The sequence below is a fragment of the Aspergillus sclerotioniger genome (assembly GCF_003184525.1).
Source record: "Aspergillus sclerotioniger CBS 115572 chromosome Unknown BO94scaffold_19, whole genome shotgun sequence".
Lineage (NCBI taxonomy): Eukaryota > Fungi > Ascomycota > Eurotiomycetes > Eurotiales > Aspergillaceae > Aspergillus > Aspergillus sclerotioniger.
Window position 1 is genome coordinate 468,067 of NW_020291009.1, and position 16,776 is coordinate 484,842.

A 16,776-nucleotide genomic window follows, 5' to 3' on the forward strand; every position below is an offset into this window, starting at 1 on the left:
ATAATATGGTTTAGTTAGGTAGTCCTCGGGACTCATAAAGTAAAGAGCGACGATTATAGTAGAGTAGAACAGCACACACACACACACACACACACACACAAAATAAGCAAGAGAGTGCCTGAAATGAAAGGAGGCCAACAAATCACCGCAAACCAGTCAATAATAAGTCTACAATCTTGCCATTTATGAATAAATAAAAGGGAGAGAAACAAAAAAAAATAGGAAGTTACGCAAACAAACAAGATTCAATCAAATACACCGCCTCACATGCATACGTAAAAGTACTAGAAAAAAAAAAAAGAGAAACCATGATAGATAAAACAGATTGTCTCGGCTCAGCTCATCTCTCGCACACCCCTTAAACACCGCTCTAGTCGCTTTCCTCGTTCTCGTTCCCGGACTAAGGTGGCCCGGACGAAGGAGCGGATGGCATCTCGACCGACTTTCTCGCGCCAGGTCGTCCAGCCTGCGAGCTCGCCGACAACGACGTCCTTGTTCCAGGTTATTTCGCGGGAGAGACGCGCGATCTGGGTTTCGGACTCTTGGATCTTGGCTTCGAGGTCGCGGGCGGACTTTTGGCGGGATTCTTCGAGACCTGGGAAATTGAGGTTGAATTTGCGGGGAAGGGAGGAGGCCACGAGAGATGAGCGGTTGCGGGAAAGACTTCTGTTCGTGGATGACAGACTGGAGATGAGCGATACGGGGCGGGAGAGGGAGGATAGGATTGCCGTTGTGGTGTTGTCGATTGAGGTTAGTGCCGTGAGGAATTGGAGGAGAGGAGAGGAGTCTGAGGATGAAGTGGACAGGTGGGTTGCGTAGCGAGTAAATGCATCCACGTGCGAAAGTGGAAGGGCGTTGGTGGGTTCCTTGAGGGTTGAGACAATGGAGGCGCAGAGGGCGACGGCGTCCGCGATATCAGAGGCGGCGTTCTGCAGAGCGTGGCCGCGGCGGAGGAGGCTGCGAGTGTTGACGTGAACGGCGCGGACCATATCTTGGGCGTGCGAGACAAACTGCTCCGTCTCGCGCATCCCTTCGGGCGTAACTGGTTCGTAGTCATCATTGATGGACTCCGTGAGGACCTGGGCTTTGCGATGGGAGCGGTCTGCCATCATTTCGGGCTGCAATTCCGGGACAAGGAAGAACTCCCAGAGCATTTCGTGCGTGGCAAACGTAGGGTGAGAAAGCAGGACCTTGAGGAACCTGTCGAGCTTTTCTTGCATGTCGTGGAGGACGGAGCGAGACGGTTTGGAATGGATTTGAAACGGGCTGCGGAAGTCGGAGAGAGACGGCATATAGGAAGCCGGGTGCTCGACGGACAGGCATGTGGCAAGGTTCTCGAAGTCAGCAAAAGTGCGACGGCATGTGGTGACAGTAAACGTTGTGCCAGAGGCTGGACGCGAGTCCGCCAAGTTCGCTGCTGGGTTCGGGGCACCAGACTTGAGAACAAAACGCACTGTCGCATCCTCAACAAAGTACGAGCGCACCACGGTCGTCACACGACCAGACTGTTCATCGTAGGCTAAAGGGGGGTTGGAGAGAAGGATGAGATCGTCAATGCGATTCCGCACTTCGTCATCTTTGGCAAGTTCGACAGCAGTCAAGCCACGACTTTCCTTGAGGTGAACATCGACTCTAGGGTCCAAGAAGAGGATCCGAACTTGGTCAATGCGGCCGTACTTGCTGGCCATCATAAGAGGCGTAAATCTCTTGTCGTTTGTCGCATTTGGATCACAGTCACATTCCTGCAGGATTCGGATCGTGATTTCTGGGTCACTGACGATATGCAGCAGCGTATTGCCCTTGGAATCGACATGGTTATCAAGCCGCAAGGGTTTGCCATCGCCTTGAGCGATCTGCGCGGCCGTGAGTGCCTCAGTTACCATTGACTTGTAGTCCGGGTGGTCATAGGATCTGCACAGAGCGAAAAGCGGCGTTTGACCATGCTTGTCACGTTGACACCACGGCAGAAGCCCTTCGAGCTTACGCATCACCGACGGTGTGCTGAACAAATAGTGAGCAGCCGTGCGTCCATGCATATCTGACTTCTGCAGGTACGAGGAAATGGTGTGCTTGTCGGTTGAACTGAAGAGGAAGCTCAACAGCAAGTCGACCATCTCAACATGAGCGAGCTGAACAGCAGCACTTAATAACGTCGTCCCATTGGTGTTTGTGTCCTCGAGAATATCCGCCAGCGGATAGTAGTCTTGTAGGCTGAGCAAATATTTTAGGGCCTCCGGTTGGCGGCTTTCAACGGCCATCATTGGAATCGAATCACCTGCGGGATCCTGTGTCTTGGTCAACGTCTCAATTGAGCTGTCACCTTCGATCGCACTCGAGATGGAGCCCATGCCTGTCGTCCGAGAAGCTAATGATATGCCAGATGATTCGGATAGACTGCGGACGTCCATGGATACCTTCTTTATGGGACGTCGAATCTCTCTCGGAGGGGAGGCGCTCGCCCATGTCTGGAAAGGAAACACGTGGGAGAGAGGAGGCGGTTCGGAGGGCGTCTCAGCATGTGCCATGTCGCTGAAAGCATTTGTCTCGAGCCGTGCATCCGGTATAGGCAAGGGCTCATGTGGAGTTTGACACAGTACATCATCGTCGTGGGTTCGAAATGCAACGGTCCTTTCTTCAGACTCGCTCGGAACGTCATCTAGCGACTCCTGATCACCATTCGGTTCCAATATCGCCTTCATGTCCATGACACGTCCGCCTTTCGTCGCATTCCATAAGCGCCTATTCCTGATACTGGCTCGTCGGAGGCCCGCAGAATCAGTCACTAGGTAAGTCAGGACTGCTTCGAGCGTGCTCAACGCATATCCCATTTCACCGCTGTCGACATCATCAATATAGATGAAGTGTTGCATGTACATCAGCCTCGCCTGCAGGTTCTTCACTTGAGATCTGATGACTACGACCAACAGCAATGAAACCAGGATGTCAGCATTGATGGTCATCGGCGCGTACTGCTTTTCCGACGTCTGCGAGCCCACCCTATCGTAGGTTCCCGGATACGACAGAAGCTTGATTGTCTCAAGCAAAGTGTTCAGCATATCGTGAGGGCATTTAGCGTCCAGGGTTTTGCGGAACTCTTCCACTGCTCTCCCAATGCGCCGCAGCAATTCCCGCTTGCCCTCTCGCCCACCCTCAACAGCTATCCCAACCTGCGATATATCGATGTTATCCATATAGCGAATCCTAGAATCCAGCTCTGCATCTTCTGGCTGACGGAAGCTGCAGAGACGAGGGAAGAGAAGGGATTCGTGCACCTGTTCAGCGACGTAGCGCTCAATGAGCCTTTCAACCAGTGGGCCTGTCAGATCGGTGGTGGCACCGAGGAAAGACAACTGCTGCTTGTCCACTAGCCGAAACAGGTCGATCGCGGCAGTAACAGCCGTCTCCAGACTACGACGCATCAGGTCCTCGTCATCCTCAAAGTACTCCTCGGAGTTGAAAGGAAGCCCATCCCTATTACGGGATGACGAGCTGCGGATGGAAGCGGATTCATCAGCGGTGATCTCGTCGCCGTTCTGTTTCCGCTCGTAGTCGTCGAACATCAGAGGAGAACGGGAAGGGGGCGGAGGCAACGGTTTCCCCAACTCTTTTCCAAACTCTTTAAAGAGCCTCTCCAAGCCAGGTTGCATCTGACGTGCAATCATTGGGAAGTTCGCGAGCAGTTCTCCGAATGTCTTGATTTCCTTCTTTGGTGGGGACGAAACAGGCTCTCCAGACTTGGTGCCGTTGCCTAGGATATTCCTCTTTGGTAGCATCCCCGGCACAACAGCGGTGACGATCTTTCCGGGGTCGAACGAGCCGATCAACGGCCGAGAGATGTAGTAGATCAGCCATGGCTGCGAGTCGTTATTGTTGCTGTAATACAACGCATCGGATAATAGCTGGGCCTGACTCAGGGACTTGAAGCCTAAAAACCACGTTCAGTGCATGCCAAGCCGAAAGACCTTCCAGATACCTTCCCACCTTTATTGCTGTACACCGAATTCTCCTTGATGATCACCGTCCGCCCATTGACAGTCGTTACTTGTTTGGCTTTGCCGCGACTGTCACGTATATTCGAGTCATCCTTTCCCCCGCCGGCCCCGGTGGACACTGGTATTCGCAAGGTATGGCTGCCCAAGAATTCTTCGGACACGACGAGATCGGCGTAGTAAAGGGATGACTCGCGGTCGCGCGAACCGACCAGAGATTCTGTGACCGGTACTAAGAGGACCTAGATGGCGAATGTCAGAAGCCGGCTTCAGGCCGGGGAGGGAGGGGGACCGATAGAGTTCGGCGGGACATACATGATTCTCGGTGGGTATACACTGCCCCGGAACGGTGCTTCGGAAGAAGGCACGGAGAAAGGGATTTAGAGGGTGCATCCAAACGGTCTTGGACGACGGCCCAGCACAAAATCACCGGCACTCATGAAGCCGTCTAGACCGGTCTCGAAAGGGGGGATCCGCTGCTCGATCGTCGCAGAGGAGCAGCTCCGGCGCATGCGCCCGCAGATAATCCGAGCCCGTGCAATCCCAACAAAGAGCACAAGGAGAAAGCGCAATGGGCCAAGCAGAGAAGAGAAAATAGACGTCACGATGCACAAGCTGGACAAGCTGGAAGCGCAAGCCGAACGAGGGGGAAGAAGGTGAAACTAAAGTGGGCAAGTTGGGGGGGTTGAGACTTGAGAGGGACTCAGCCAACAGCTTTCGCGGACTGGCCGACCTGGAAGCTCCTCGCGCTATTCCGTTTTGGGTCGGCCTAGATCCCAGCGTTTCAACTTATACTTCAACTTCTAGAACTTATACATCCAACCGTCCAGTCTACACGTGGTAGAAGAACATGGCATGATATACATTGGACACCCGTAGAAACTCGCATCAACAAAAACAATCCCATATATGCCGGGAACAGGCTGGCTAGTATACAAATAGAGAAAATGAGCTGAACCCTGAACCACCCCCCGGCGGTACCATACATCAAGGTGCTTGGGCCGGTAGAATGCAGAGTCACCATCTGGCTGGACTAGTAGGGCCCATCGCGGGGCATCACCGATCAATCCCATCCCTTGCTCTGGTGCCAGATGTTCTAGCAATGCACATCCCTCTGTCAAAAGCAACAAACAATCCCCGCCAACCAAGTCGGCCCTCTTAAAGACGACGGACCCTGGGGCTTCTCGAACCACCAAACTTCACTCGGGATGCGTCCGTCACCTGGCAAACCAGGCCGCGGATGTTCCGTCCCTCGTTGCCCAGCAAAACCTTGGTGAAAGCCTCACGACCGGGTCCAAAGTCACGGAAGATAATCTCCAAGCGCTTGATATCCATCAGGTATCCTCTCTCCTGTATTTGGGCGAAGACGTGGGCCGACAATTGATGGGCCGGTTCGTAACCCGCACGCTTTCCTTTCCGGAAACCAAGATGACCGCAGCTCAGGGCCATCATGGGGTCTCCGTTTGGCCGGGTCAGCGTCAACAAAGTGTTGTGCTTATGGCAGTAGACATGGAGGTGGTGGGGAGGAGTCCGGTCGGCATAAGGCTGTTTGATCATCTCGTCTTCTAAGCTCTCAGCCATTCTGACGTAGTCGCGACTCACGTTCTGCTTCGTGCGACCCGACTCGCCCTGCATCATCTGAGTGATTGCAGAGATCGACGCATTGTCAGAGGAAGGTTGTTGCTCCGCAGGGGTGTTCAGAATCTGCCTTTCGATCTGACGGTTCTTCTCCTTCGCACTTTCGAGAATGGTTGGGGTCGAAGAGAACGGCCTGGTAAGACGGAAGGCAGAGGCACGAAGCTGACACGAGCGGCCAACAGTAGGCAGGGCCCTTGTCAAGGCAGTGACGAAGTTCGAGTTCATCTTCGCGGTAACTGTCAATGGAGGATGTCGGGGAGATGCGGCAAAAAAAGCGGGTGGAAGAACCGGACGTGGCCGTTATACCGGCCAACGCGAGGAGGCGCAGGACAGAGACGAGGCGAGGCGACTGAGCGAAGAAGACGGAGCAAATCAAAGAGCGTCGCAATTGCAGACAGCCGGGGTTGGATCTAGTCGTGGATGCGGCGCAGGTCTGGGCCGGGACGAAGGGCGGCGGAAGAGGGCCGAATTTTCGACGGATGCTTGGCGTTCAGCACCTCAACTTTTTTCCCTTCCTTCTCTCGTTCGAACCAGCTGCCGACATCGCTTCCTCCCTCTTCTTCTTCCTCAACCTCCACCTCCACCATCTCAACCTCACCTCCCGCCCTCTCTTCGGGGTTGACACACGCGCGAACTCGGTCCTTTTCGACTCGGTTCTCTCTTTACATTGACTGGATTTTGTTGGTCTTACGCCTATAGCATGATCTCGGCTACCAGGATGTCGGCTACCGCGCGGGCGGCCACCCTACGGTCCCAGATATCGACTCTGAAGACGGCATCCGGCAGTGCTGCTATCTCCCAACGCTCCCTGATTCAGTCCTGCTCTTACGCAACATCACGACCCACCCTTCTGAGCAACCAGCGCGCGGACCGTCCCGTCTCCCAGCTTGTATCCCCGTATGCTGCTCTTCCGCTGACCAGGTCCTTCCACGTTGCCACCCCTCGCTGGCAACAACAACAACAGCAAAAGGATAAGCAGGAGAAGGAGGAGCAGCAGGAAAATAAGTCCGAGGAATCGAAGGAGGAGAAGACTGAGGAAGAATCAAAGAAGGAAGAGAAGAAGGATGCGCCTCCGCCGCCACCCCACGGTGACAAGAGCCCTTGGCAGGTTTTCACGGAGACTCTTCAAACAGAGTTCAAGGCATCTAAGGAATGGAATGAGTCGACAAAGGCCCTTGCCTCCTCGGCTCACCAGTTCTCGGAGAACGAGAACATCAAGCGGGCTCGTGCCGCTTATGAAGCGGCCTCGGGAGCCGCTACTTCCAAGACCGCCACTGCCCTGAAGTCGACCGGTAAGGCCATTGGCACCGGAGCATCCTGGACCTGGAATACCCCCGTCGTGAAGGGTCTGAGAAAGGGTGTCAACGCGACTGGCTCCGGTCTCGAGAAGGCCACCAGACCCGTGAGAGAGACCGAGGCCTACAAGAGTGCCGTGGGCGGTGTGAAGAATGCCATCGATGATGGTAGCAGCTCTCGCTACGGTGGTTACATCGATAAGGAGGAGCGCCGGAGACAGAGGAAATTGCGTGAAGAGGAGGAGCTCAAGTCTGGCCGCCGTCTTGAGCCGATGGTTGAAGATCCTGAGTGAGTCATTCTTACAGATCTTGTCGTGAAGTCCTCTAATATCCCTTTTTCCTTCCAGTGCCGGAACCAACGTTACACTTCACAAGGACTCTGCTTGGAAGGAGTCGTGGCGCGACTTCAAGGACTCTAACCCTATGATGCAGAAGCTTTTCACCCTGAAGGAGAATTACAACGAGTCGGAAAACCCCCTGATCAGCACCGCACGCAGCATTTCGGACCGTGTCGCTGGATTTTTCGCCGAGAACGAGACTGCCCGGGTTATCAAGAAGTTCCGGGAAATGGATCCCAACTTCCAGATGGAAGCGTTCCTGAGGGAAATGCGTGAATACATCCTGCCCGAGGTGCTTGACGCCTATGTCAAGGGAGACGTCGAGACCCTGAAGCTCTGGCTGTCCGATGCGCAATTCCATGTCTACGCTGCTCTTGCTCAGCAGTACACTACCGCTGGCCTCAAGTCGGACGGTAGGATTCTCGATGTCCGTGGCGTTGACATCTCCCACGCCCGCATGTTGGAGCCCGGTGACATCCCCGTGTTCGTGGTGACTTGCCGCTCGCAGGAGGTTCACGTCTATAAGAATGTGAAGACTGGCGAGCTGGCCGCCGGCATGGAGGACAAGGTTCAACTGGTCACCTACGCCATCGGTCTGACGCGGATACCCGAGGATGTCAACAACCCCGAGACCCGGGGCTGGAGATTGATCGAGTTGCAGAAGGCTGCTCGCGACTACATCTAAGCTACTCAAACGCACCTCCTTCTTCGATTACCCCTACGCTCAACGATCATCACACCTCTGCTTGATTCTTGGTCTATGACATGCCTCTATTCTCTTCTCGATTGTTTTGATATCATCCGACTGTACAATATTGATTTTTAAATAGAGACCAGGCGGAACTGGCGCTCCATGGAATGTCTGTGATAGTAACTGATTAATCTCGCTGGACGCCCTCTTCGTTCCCACCTTTCGTGGTATTCTTACCTCTGCTGTGGCCTTCCTCCCCAGGCCAGCTAGCGGAATCTGTGCATCTGGGCATTTTGCTTCCCTGGGCGTTTCGGGAGTCGTGTTCTTCGATCTTCAACCTCACCCTCCACTCTTCTGATGAAAGTCTTGCATCTAACTCCGTGTTTATCTGTTCCTTTATGTTGTGGCCTGTTTGGTAACATTTTCACCAACTCTGGCGGTTGTTGATAAGCGACTAGTTACGTTATGTGACCTAACTTTTTGGTACGTCGTGGATCATTATGAGATTCTGTAAATACAAAGTGAACGAAGAAACGTGTCCCCTCGCAAGATGGACGTCAAGTATAGCGATGTCTATTCGCTTTCAATATTAATATCATACTTGCACGGGTACGAGGCCGAGTGCCCTCGGCGATCAATAATGTTTTTACGTCTCATCAAAGCTCAGACATTAGAAATTCGGGATATCTTCCCATCACTGGCTTCCACGTCCGGCACCGCCACCACCCATCATGTTGCGGGCCCTAAAGACTAGGTTAGTCTGTAAACAATGGACAGCTAGGTTCTGTCACTTACATATCGGCAATGTTGGGGTCGCTCATCAAAGAAGACATGTCCGGCATACCACCGCCGCGGCCAAAGTTCTCGGCCATTTGTCTCAACTGGGGGTTGCTCATGAGGTTGCTGAGCATGTCGGGGTTGCTCATCAGGTTCTGAGCCATGCTCGAGAACATGGGGTTGCTCATGATGGATCCGAGATCGGGCATACCACCGCCGCCACCGCCACCACCACCGCCCAGCATGCTAGCAAGGGAAGACAGATCGGGCATGCCGCCAGCACCACGGGATGCTCCAGCGGCATCATCGACCTCATCGGCAGGAGGCTCGGTGCTACGCTGGGCCTCCTCGATCTTCTTCTTGGTGGTCTCAAGACCCCTCTTCATAGCGTCACTACCACCGTTGCCCTCGGCCTCGATACCCTTCTCGTACGCCTCCTTGGCACCGTGGTAATCGGCCAAGTCGAAACGAGCCAGTCCCAGACGGCTCCAGGCCTTGGAGTACTTGGGGTCCACGGCGGTGGCAAGCTCGGCATCCTCCGCCGCCTTCTCGTGCTGTCCGGCTGCGGAATAGGCAGCAGCCCGGTTGGAGAGGTAGATCGGGTTGGAGGGAGCAATGGCCAGGGCCTGGGTGTACAGATCGATGGCAGCGGGATAGTCCTTGCGAGCCATGGCACCGTTGCCCTCAGACTTCAGCTTATCAGACTCGGGCGTAGGGGCACCAGGCTGGGCCTTCTGTTCACCGGTCTTGGCAGAGTCGCCCGCGGGCTTGTTCCGCAGCTTCTCGTAGACACTGTAGATGCTGGCCAGCGACTGTCCACCCAGAGCATCCTTCATAGCAGCCTCGTTCGACGGGTCGACCTTGAAGGTATCGGCAATGCAGGACTGGGCGATCTCGATGGATTCGGCGTCATCGGCGGTCAGGGTGCCATCCTTCAAGCTGGCACCGAGGAAGTCGACGATGGCGAGCGCCAGGCGCTTCTTGGACTCTGTGGGGGCCTAGAGAGTGGGATGCATTAGAATCTGCGACCATTGAACCGGTCGGGGTCTGCGCGATAGAACAATCTTACCATTGTGCTAGGGAGATGGGTATTTGAGAAAAGGAGGGCTTATCACGGACAAAGCAAATGGCGTCGCGGGGGATTTTGGATGCGGGGACTTATAGCGTTTGGCACGTTTGCTTCGGAGCTCCCCAGCACGTGATACCCCGTGCTCCCGACCTGGATCCCATCCATATCCAGTCCCCGTCATCTTCCATCCATCGCTGTCAGAGAGGCTTGGGTGGATATGGTCGGTACTCGTGGGATCGCATCTGTCCCGGCTCCGACGGTCTGAATTTCCCGCGTTTGACGAAGATGACTCGATGTGAACTCGCTCTACTCCGTGACTCTCGCGCCTTTGTCGAGCCATGTACTGGCCCAATGGAGTTCCCCGGGTCTATGCGATCAATGGCCCTGCCATCCCGGTTACACCTTCCGATGACGATGATTCAATAGATTATGAGAGCTCCACGGAGCAGGAGTTGTCGTTGAGAGAAAATGAACCCGAGAAGCCGATGGGGACGGACTCGGCCTGGGCAGATGAGCCCATTGCCGGTCTCTGCGTCTCGCGGAGTGGGTTTATGTTTGCGACGATGACCAGCTCGTCGATCGCCATCTGGCAAACTAGAGTACGTCCTGGTGTCCTTCGTGATGATGCGCATGTGTGTTGACTGGCGGTTAGCCCACCGCTGTTGTTGCTGCGGTTGCTCGGTCTGCCTCGTCCCTGGAGAACTATGGGCCTAATGTAGCTCTCCTGATGCATCCAGATTCGACGATCCTCGTGGTCCAAACGCTGAATGGATATCTCTTGACGTATACGATTGCTGTCGGCCCTAATACTCGTGTGTATCAGCAACATTTCGATCAGACTAGCTCAACCCGCCGGCAACAGCTTGCTCGCTTGACCGCGGAGGAGGAGGCCACTGGGATCCGAGATGTTAGCATTCGCTTTAGGATGGCTATCAAGATAGAGTCTGGGATTGCTAAGGCCCTTGCATTGGACAATGAACTTGTCGTCGCCACGGTGAAGCCCGCAGCCATCCAGTGCATTCGGTGGACGCCCGATGCGGACGGCTCCCAGACCACGTCGGAGCTTCTGAGCCGTATCCTTGGCGTGTCCAAGCGCACGTCCATTACGGATATGGTGTATGATCGGGCCATCAATCTGCTGGTGTGGATCACCAACGAAGGGCAGGCGTATGCGGTTCAGCGCACCCCAGACGGAGCACCGGATTCGGAGTCTCCGAAGAAGCTTTTCCAGGGACACTGCTTCCACAACCCGAAGAATGATGGCGAGAAAGCCATGAAAGTTGCAGTCAACGCTCGGTTCTCACTTCTTACTGTCAACTGCGCCAACGGTGATATCCTCGTCTACACAGCCAAGGACTATATGGGAAATGTTCCCCTTTCACACAATTTGCAGCTGCCAGCTTCACCTGCTACGACTGGCCATCTATCATTTATGTCCTATTCGCCGGATGGATATTGTCTCTTTGCCGGCTACGAGCGTGGCTGGACGACATGGAGTGTTTTTGGGAAGCCGGGTGGGAACAGCTTCACGGCAGACCGGACGCTTGCCAAGTCGAACGACGAGGACTGGGTGACTGGGGTCTCCAATGGCTGCTGGATAGGCGGGGGAGCAGAAATTATTCTTGCGAGCCAGGATGACCGTCGATTATGGATTCTGGAGACCGCACGGAGCGCCTTGACGGGCTGTTACTCTTCTGCCAACCTGGCTCGAGGTCTCTTGCAGACCGGAACGGAGATCATTCTCTATCGCGGCCACGATCTCCCCGACATTATGACCATTTCTGGTAAGGATTCGCTCTGGCACCATGCGCAATATCCGCCATCCTACCTGCACTCTCAGTGGCCCATCCGCTCCAGTGTCGTCTCGCAGGACGGGAGGTACGTAGCCATCGCGGGCCGGCGTGGCCTTGCACACTACAGCGTTAACAGCGGCCGCTGGCGGGTGTTTGAGGACTCCAAGATTGAGAACTCGTTTGCAGTCCGGGGCGGCATGTGTTGGTACGGACACATTTTGATTGCTGCCATCGACAATGATGGATCTTATGAGGTGAGTCCAGCACAGTGTCTGGCCGTAGCAGAGGGCTAACCGTACCAGCTGCGTTTATACTCGCGAGAGATGCCTTTGAACAACCAGACCATTTTGCACATAGAATACCTTCCTTCGCCGGTCGTCTTCATCGGACCATCGGGCGAAGACTCCCTTCTTGTCTATACATACGATAATATTCTCTATCACTATATCATCAACTCGGCCCATTCCCGAATCACACTGGTCCCGGTTGGTCAGATTGCATTCCATGGAATCGTGCGGGCACCGACCCGCGTGCGGGCGATCAGCTGGATCTTGCCCGAAGAACAGATGCGTACGTGCCTCGCGTCTTTGGATGATGTATACTGACTGGAATAGGGAATGGTGATCCATCTCAAGACGTCAAGGTCGCATCAGTACTCTTGTTGGTTGACGGCAATTTGGTTCTGCTGCAGCCATCGATGTCGGAGACCGGGGAGCTAAAGTACGACATGCGGGTGGTGTCGCATGAAGTTGAATACTATATCTTAATGCGGGACCAGTTGTCCTTCAACTTCACGCCGTCCATGGATGAGTCAATTCCGCCTAGTCCGGCGGCAGAGATGGCTCTGAACATGTATCACAGCAACCTCTCTTTACGGGACTCGCTGTGGACATTTTGCGGGAAAGAGCTCCTTTCTTGGAGTGATGTGCAGGATGTCTTGCGCCGGGAAGACGTTGCGAAGCCGCTGGAGGTGCCTCTAGACTTTTACCCTCTGTCAGTCCTTCTGAACAAGGGGATCGTGCTGGGGGTGGAAGCAGAGATGACCCAGCGCCGCGATGTCACCTTTTCTGTGCTAAAATTCGCTATCCGAGTGAGTTCACCCTACAGCCCTTGCGACTACTGCTGACTGTCCAGACACATCTCTTCCTCCCATACTTCCTCCAACATAGCCTGACACATGGCGACATGCCAGCGGCGCTGTCGTTATGCCAGCATTTCTCACACCTCTCCTACTTTCCGCACGCGCTGGAAGTCCTGCTACACCACGTTCTCGACGACGAGGTCGACAATGCCAGCAAGGAAAACAAGGCTGATCCCCTCCTCCCGATCGTCATATCATTCCTCCAGGCGTCACTACCGGCCACGGTCTACCTGGACATTGTAGTCCAATGCACACGAAAGACAGAACTCCGGTCATGGCGGACACTATTCACCTACCTCCCCCCGCCAAAGGATCTCTTCGAGCAAGCGCTGAAGCTCAACTCGCTCAAGACGGCGGTGGGCTACCTGCTTGTGCTGCAGGCGTTCGAGGACGAAGACGACGACCACGACTCGCCGATCGAAGACTACGTGGTGCGGCTGATGTACCTGGCGTCGCGGAAGAGCGACTGGGATCTCTGTGGCGAGCTGGCACGGTTCCTGATTGCGCTTGACGGGTCGGGAGACATGCTGCAGCGAGCGGTAATGCGGGCGGGACTGCGCGATGGCAGTCTCCCAGGCCCGGGACTGGGCTCGGGGACGAGCGTGAAGGGACTGGGGCTGGCGATCCGCACGCCGTCCTGGTCGTCGCTGTCCCCAACGACGCCATTATCACCGCGTCCTCCGGACGACCACTAACCAGAAGAAACATCCTATACCCTCCCACCGACTGTATATAGCCAGACCAGACAGACCAGACCAGACCAACATAGACAGACACATGAACTTTTAACTTTTCCTATTCCCCAATCACCACCCATGTAAAAAAACTAGCACATACATACATACATACAGCCAAGCTAAACCAAGGCCCTGGTATCATCCATCCCATCCCACCCCAACTCCTCCTCCCCCTCCTCCCCAACCCAAACCCAACCCCAATAACTCACCTAATCAATCAAGATTGAACCTCCACAACCCATCCCCCAAATAATGCCCCTCATCCATAACCACCCCCTTCCCCTGGGCCTTAATCTCCTCGGTACCCACCTTCAACACCCCCACCAAACAAACCGTCTCCTTCCCCTCAGCCTTCACCGCAACCACCTGTCCCGCCTCCACCGCATTCTCAGCATCCGGTAACTTCCCCCCCGCACTCGTCAATCCAGGCGCCATGAGCGCCGCCCCCGAAAGCACGAAGCGAATTGCGCCCCGGTCGATCTGCACGGTTGGTAGTGCGTCCGGGTAGGCGTGGATGAGCTTGAGGTGCGGGATTGGGGGCCCGTCCATGGGTTGGTAGAATAGGGGGGTGTTGGTGTTGGAGATGGTGTAGAGGGTTGCTCTTTCGGGACTGGTTTTGTTTTTCATGGATGTTAAATTGGGTGGGGTTGGGTGGGAGGGGAGTATTGGATAGGGTAGACGTACAGCTTCACGGCATCCAACTGAGCTTTCTTGGGTAGGACTTCTTCAATGTAGGGTTCGAATCCAGGATAGGTTTCTAGGAACCGTTGGCGGAGACCGCGCTGCACGGAGGATTTGACTTTTGAGCGGTTGCTCGGGGGGATACTGTCATTCAGTTATTCTATGGTTAGTATGGTGTTTCATTGTGGGATGTTGGGTTCTGTTGGGTTGGAGGTGAGGGTGATGGGGAGAGGTGTTCTGTTTTTCTGTTTCTCTGTCTGGGTTTGTTTGAGATGGAGGGTAGGTAGGTTTGTTGGAGGTGTTGGCGGGGTAGGTATGTGGTTGATAGAGAGAGAGAGAGGCAGGGAAGTAGTAGGTTGTGGGAGGTGGACATGGGTCGTGATGTGGGATGCTGAATCGGTTAGAGGGTATCACTCACTCTTTCTTGAACATGGTGCTGGCTGGTATGTATGTATGGTGTTGATGCTGTCGCTTGCTGCTATCGCGAATCTTCACGGCAGAGCTGCGGGGATCCCTCGGTCACGTGGTTGACATGGTGGGGACAGACTTTGTAGAACTGTTCATGATACGGAGTAGATTCTTCATATTTCATAGCTATACGGACTTCAGAGATTGCTGCAATGAACTGCTGCAAAAGCTACAATTACGACTGGGACAAAATAGAAGAATGCAGTTCATATCATTTTTACTACATCATTCTAACCACGGGCAGCACCCGCCTTGATCAACAACACATCACCATCCTCAACCACGTAGTCCTTACCCTTCGTCATGACCTTTCCAGCAGCCTTCACGGCAGCTTCATCGCCGTACTCACGCAGAGTAGTGTAGTTGTACACAACGGCCTGGATAAAGGTCTTCTCGAAGTCGGTGTGGATGACACCAGCAGCACCCGGGGCCTTCACGCCCTTACGGATGGTCCACTGGCGCACTTCATCGGTACCGGTGGTGAAGAAACTGGCCAGGTTCAGCACCTGACGCATGGTGGTGATCACCTTGGGCAGAGCCGACTTGGTGTTCAGGGACTTGCACTCCTCCAGAGCAGCCGCCTCGTCCTCGAAGCGCGTCAGGCGCTCCTCGAACGACACGGAGATGGGGATCAGCGGGTCGCCAGTAGAGTTGGTCTTGATCCACTCAAACACCTTGGGCAGGTACTTGTTCTTCTGGCGGATGTAGTCCTTCTCACTGAGGTTCACCAGGTAGACAACCGGCTTGGCGGTGAGCAGCTGGAGAGGGTTGATGGTTTCAACCTAGTCAAATCAGCAGCTGTTTTCCTAGAGCATGGCAATAACAAAATGTAGATAAGACATGAAATCAGATTGGACGTTCTCTCATGATGCCTCCGTTGGAATTAATTTGAGACATTCGACGAGCTGGGTTATTTCGAGCAATAGCTCTTATTCATCATATGTGGGGGAAAGATAAAAAAAAAATAAGAGTAAAAAAAAGTAAACGTACCTCCTTAGGAGCCCAGTCGCCCTTGCGGACATCCTTGCCATCCTTCAGCCACTCGAGCACCTTGGCAACGGTGGCCTCCTCCTCGCGGAGCTTCTTCATCTCCAGAGTCTGACCACCACGCTTGGTCTGCTTACCCAAGCTCTCGAGCGCCTTCTCGACGAACTCGATATCCTTGATGCGCAGCTCCTCGCTGATGATGGTCAGATCACGGACAGGGTCGACATCGCCCTCGACGTGGATAATCTCGGCATCATCGAAGCAGCGAACGACCTGGAAGATGGCGTCGACGGCACGGATGTGGGACAAGAAAGCGTTACCCAGACCAGCACCGGTGGAGGCACCACGGGTCAGACCGGCGATATCATAGACGGTCAAGTTGGCGGGGACCTGGGACTTGGGCTTGTAGTGCTCGCAGAACCAGTCGAAGCGGTCGTCGGGAACAACGACACGCGCCTCCTCGGGATCAATGGTGGCATAGGGGAAGTTGGCGGGGTTACCAAGCGACGACTTGGTAATGGCCTGGAAGAGCGTGGACTTGCCGACGTTGGCGAGACCAACCTAGAGACAGGAGGTTAAACATTTTTTTCTCCTGGACAATCACATTGTGTGTGTGTGAATGTGTGTGAAGGAAGGAAGAGAAAGGAAGAAAAAGAAAAATCCTGCAGGGGGGAGGCTTAAATAGGGTAGGACAAGCGAGGGAAAATCAGGAGGTTGGGAGGGGCAGAAGGGCCAAAAAAAATAGAAAAAAAAAAAAAAAAAAATAGTTGGTGGGGTCAATGCTCACATACGATACCACTCTTCAGGTTATTTCCTGGACGGCCCAGAAGGACCTTTTCTTGAACGACGGCTTTCTTGGGAGGCATTTTGGATTTCTTCTTCTTGCTGGAGTAGGCGCGGCGAGAGAGGAAGAAGAGGGGAGGCGGGGACGAGGGAGCAAGCGAGGCGAAGGACAAGGAGGAGGGGGAGCAGCTGATGCGCGACGCCAAACAGGAAGCAGGACCAGCTGCGGAGCGATGAAAGCGGAGAGGGATCGAAAGCAAAACAAAACCGCGGACCCGAGGGGAAGACGTGATGACGGCGTCCACTTGGGCGTGGACCGAAGAACCAGGGGGGAAACGAAGAGGGGGGAAGCGAATTGCAGGAATTGGAGGAATTGGGGGGGGGGGGGG

The 16,776-nt window shown here is 54.5% G+C and overlaps 6 protein-coding genes across 6 annotated transcripts; 3 read left to right on the forward strand and 3 right to left on the reverse strand.

Moving 5' to 3' along the window:
* Window positions 1-7: 7 nt before the first annotated feature.
* BO94DRAFT_495473 (putative VPS9 domain protein) lies at window positions 8-4,665 on the reverse strand. The gene is made up of 3 exons (XM_025609264.1): window positions 4,305-4,665; window positions 3,982-4,231; window positions 8-3,925 (listed from the first exon to the last, which is right to left on the reverse strand). Exons 1-3 carry the CDS (start codon window positions 4,380-4,382, stop codon window positions 336-338), a joined length of 3,918 nt encoding a protein of 1,305 aa, XP_025466000.1. The 5' UTR covers window positions 4,383-4,665; the 3' UTR covers window positions 8-335.
* A 336-nt stretch (window positions 4,666-5,001) lies between these two features.
* On the reverse strand, window positions 5,002-6,210 carry BO94DRAFT_536687 (mitochondrial 37S ribosomal protein uS11m). Its single transcript, XM_025612076.1, has one exon. It carries the CDS (start codon window positions 5,850-5,852, stop codon window positions 5,148-5,150), a length of 705 nt encoding a protein of 234 aa, XP_025466001.1. The 5' UTR covers window positions 5,853-6,210; the 3' UTR covers window positions 5,002-5,147.
* tim44 (protein translocase subunit TIM44) lies at window positions 6,156-8,081 on the forward strand. The gene is made up of 2 exons (XM_025605580.1): window positions 6,156-7,211; window positions 7,270-8,081. Exons 1-2 carry the CDS (start codon window positions 6,328-6,330, stop codon window positions 7,943-7,945), a joined length of 1,560 nt encoding a protein of 519 aa, XP_025466002.1. The 5' UTR covers window positions 6,156-6,327; the 3' UTR covers window positions 7,946-8,081.
* A 447-nt stretch (window positions 8,082-8,528) lies between these two features.
* Window positions 8,529-9,793, forward strand: BO94DRAFT_121694 (uncharacterized protein). Its single transcript, XM_025605579.1, has one exon. It carries the CDS (start codon window positions 8,683-8,685, stop codon window positions 9,745-9,747), a length of 1,065 nt encoding a protein of 354 aa, XP_025466003.1. The 5' UTR covers window positions 8,529-8,682; the 3' UTR covers window positions 9,748-9,793.
* A 185-nt stretch (window positions 9,794-9,978) lies between these two features.
* BO94DRAFT_625587 (RIC1 family protein) lies at window positions 9,979-13,527 on the forward strand. Its single transcript, XM_025617298.1, has 5 exons — window positions 9,979-10,396; window positions 10,450-11,844; window positions 11,893-12,160; window positions 12,205-12,680; window positions 12,725-13,527. The coding sequence occupies exons 1-5, from the start codon at window positions 10,136-10,138 to the stop codon at window positions 13,424-13,426; spliced, it is 3,102 nt and encodes a 1,033-aa protein (XP_025466004.1). The 5' UTR covers window positions 9,979-10,135; the 3' UTR covers window positions 13,427-13,527.
* Window positions 13,528-13,664: 137 nt separating this feature from the next.
* On the reverse strand, window positions 13,665-16,776 carry BO94DRAFT_576416 (GTP-binding protein YchF). Its single transcript, XM_025615133.1, has 6 exons — window positions 16,396-16,776; window positions 15,608-16,165; window positions 14,853-15,399; window positions 14,568-14,589; window positions 14,153-14,293; window positions 13,665-14,078 (listed from the first exon to the last, which is right to left on the reverse strand). Exons 1-6 carry the CDS (start codon window positions 16,468-16,470, stop codon window positions 13,682-13,684), a joined length of 1,740 nt encoding a protein of 579 aa, XP_025466005.1. The 5' UTR covers window positions 16,471-16,776; the 3' UTR covers window positions 13,665-13,681.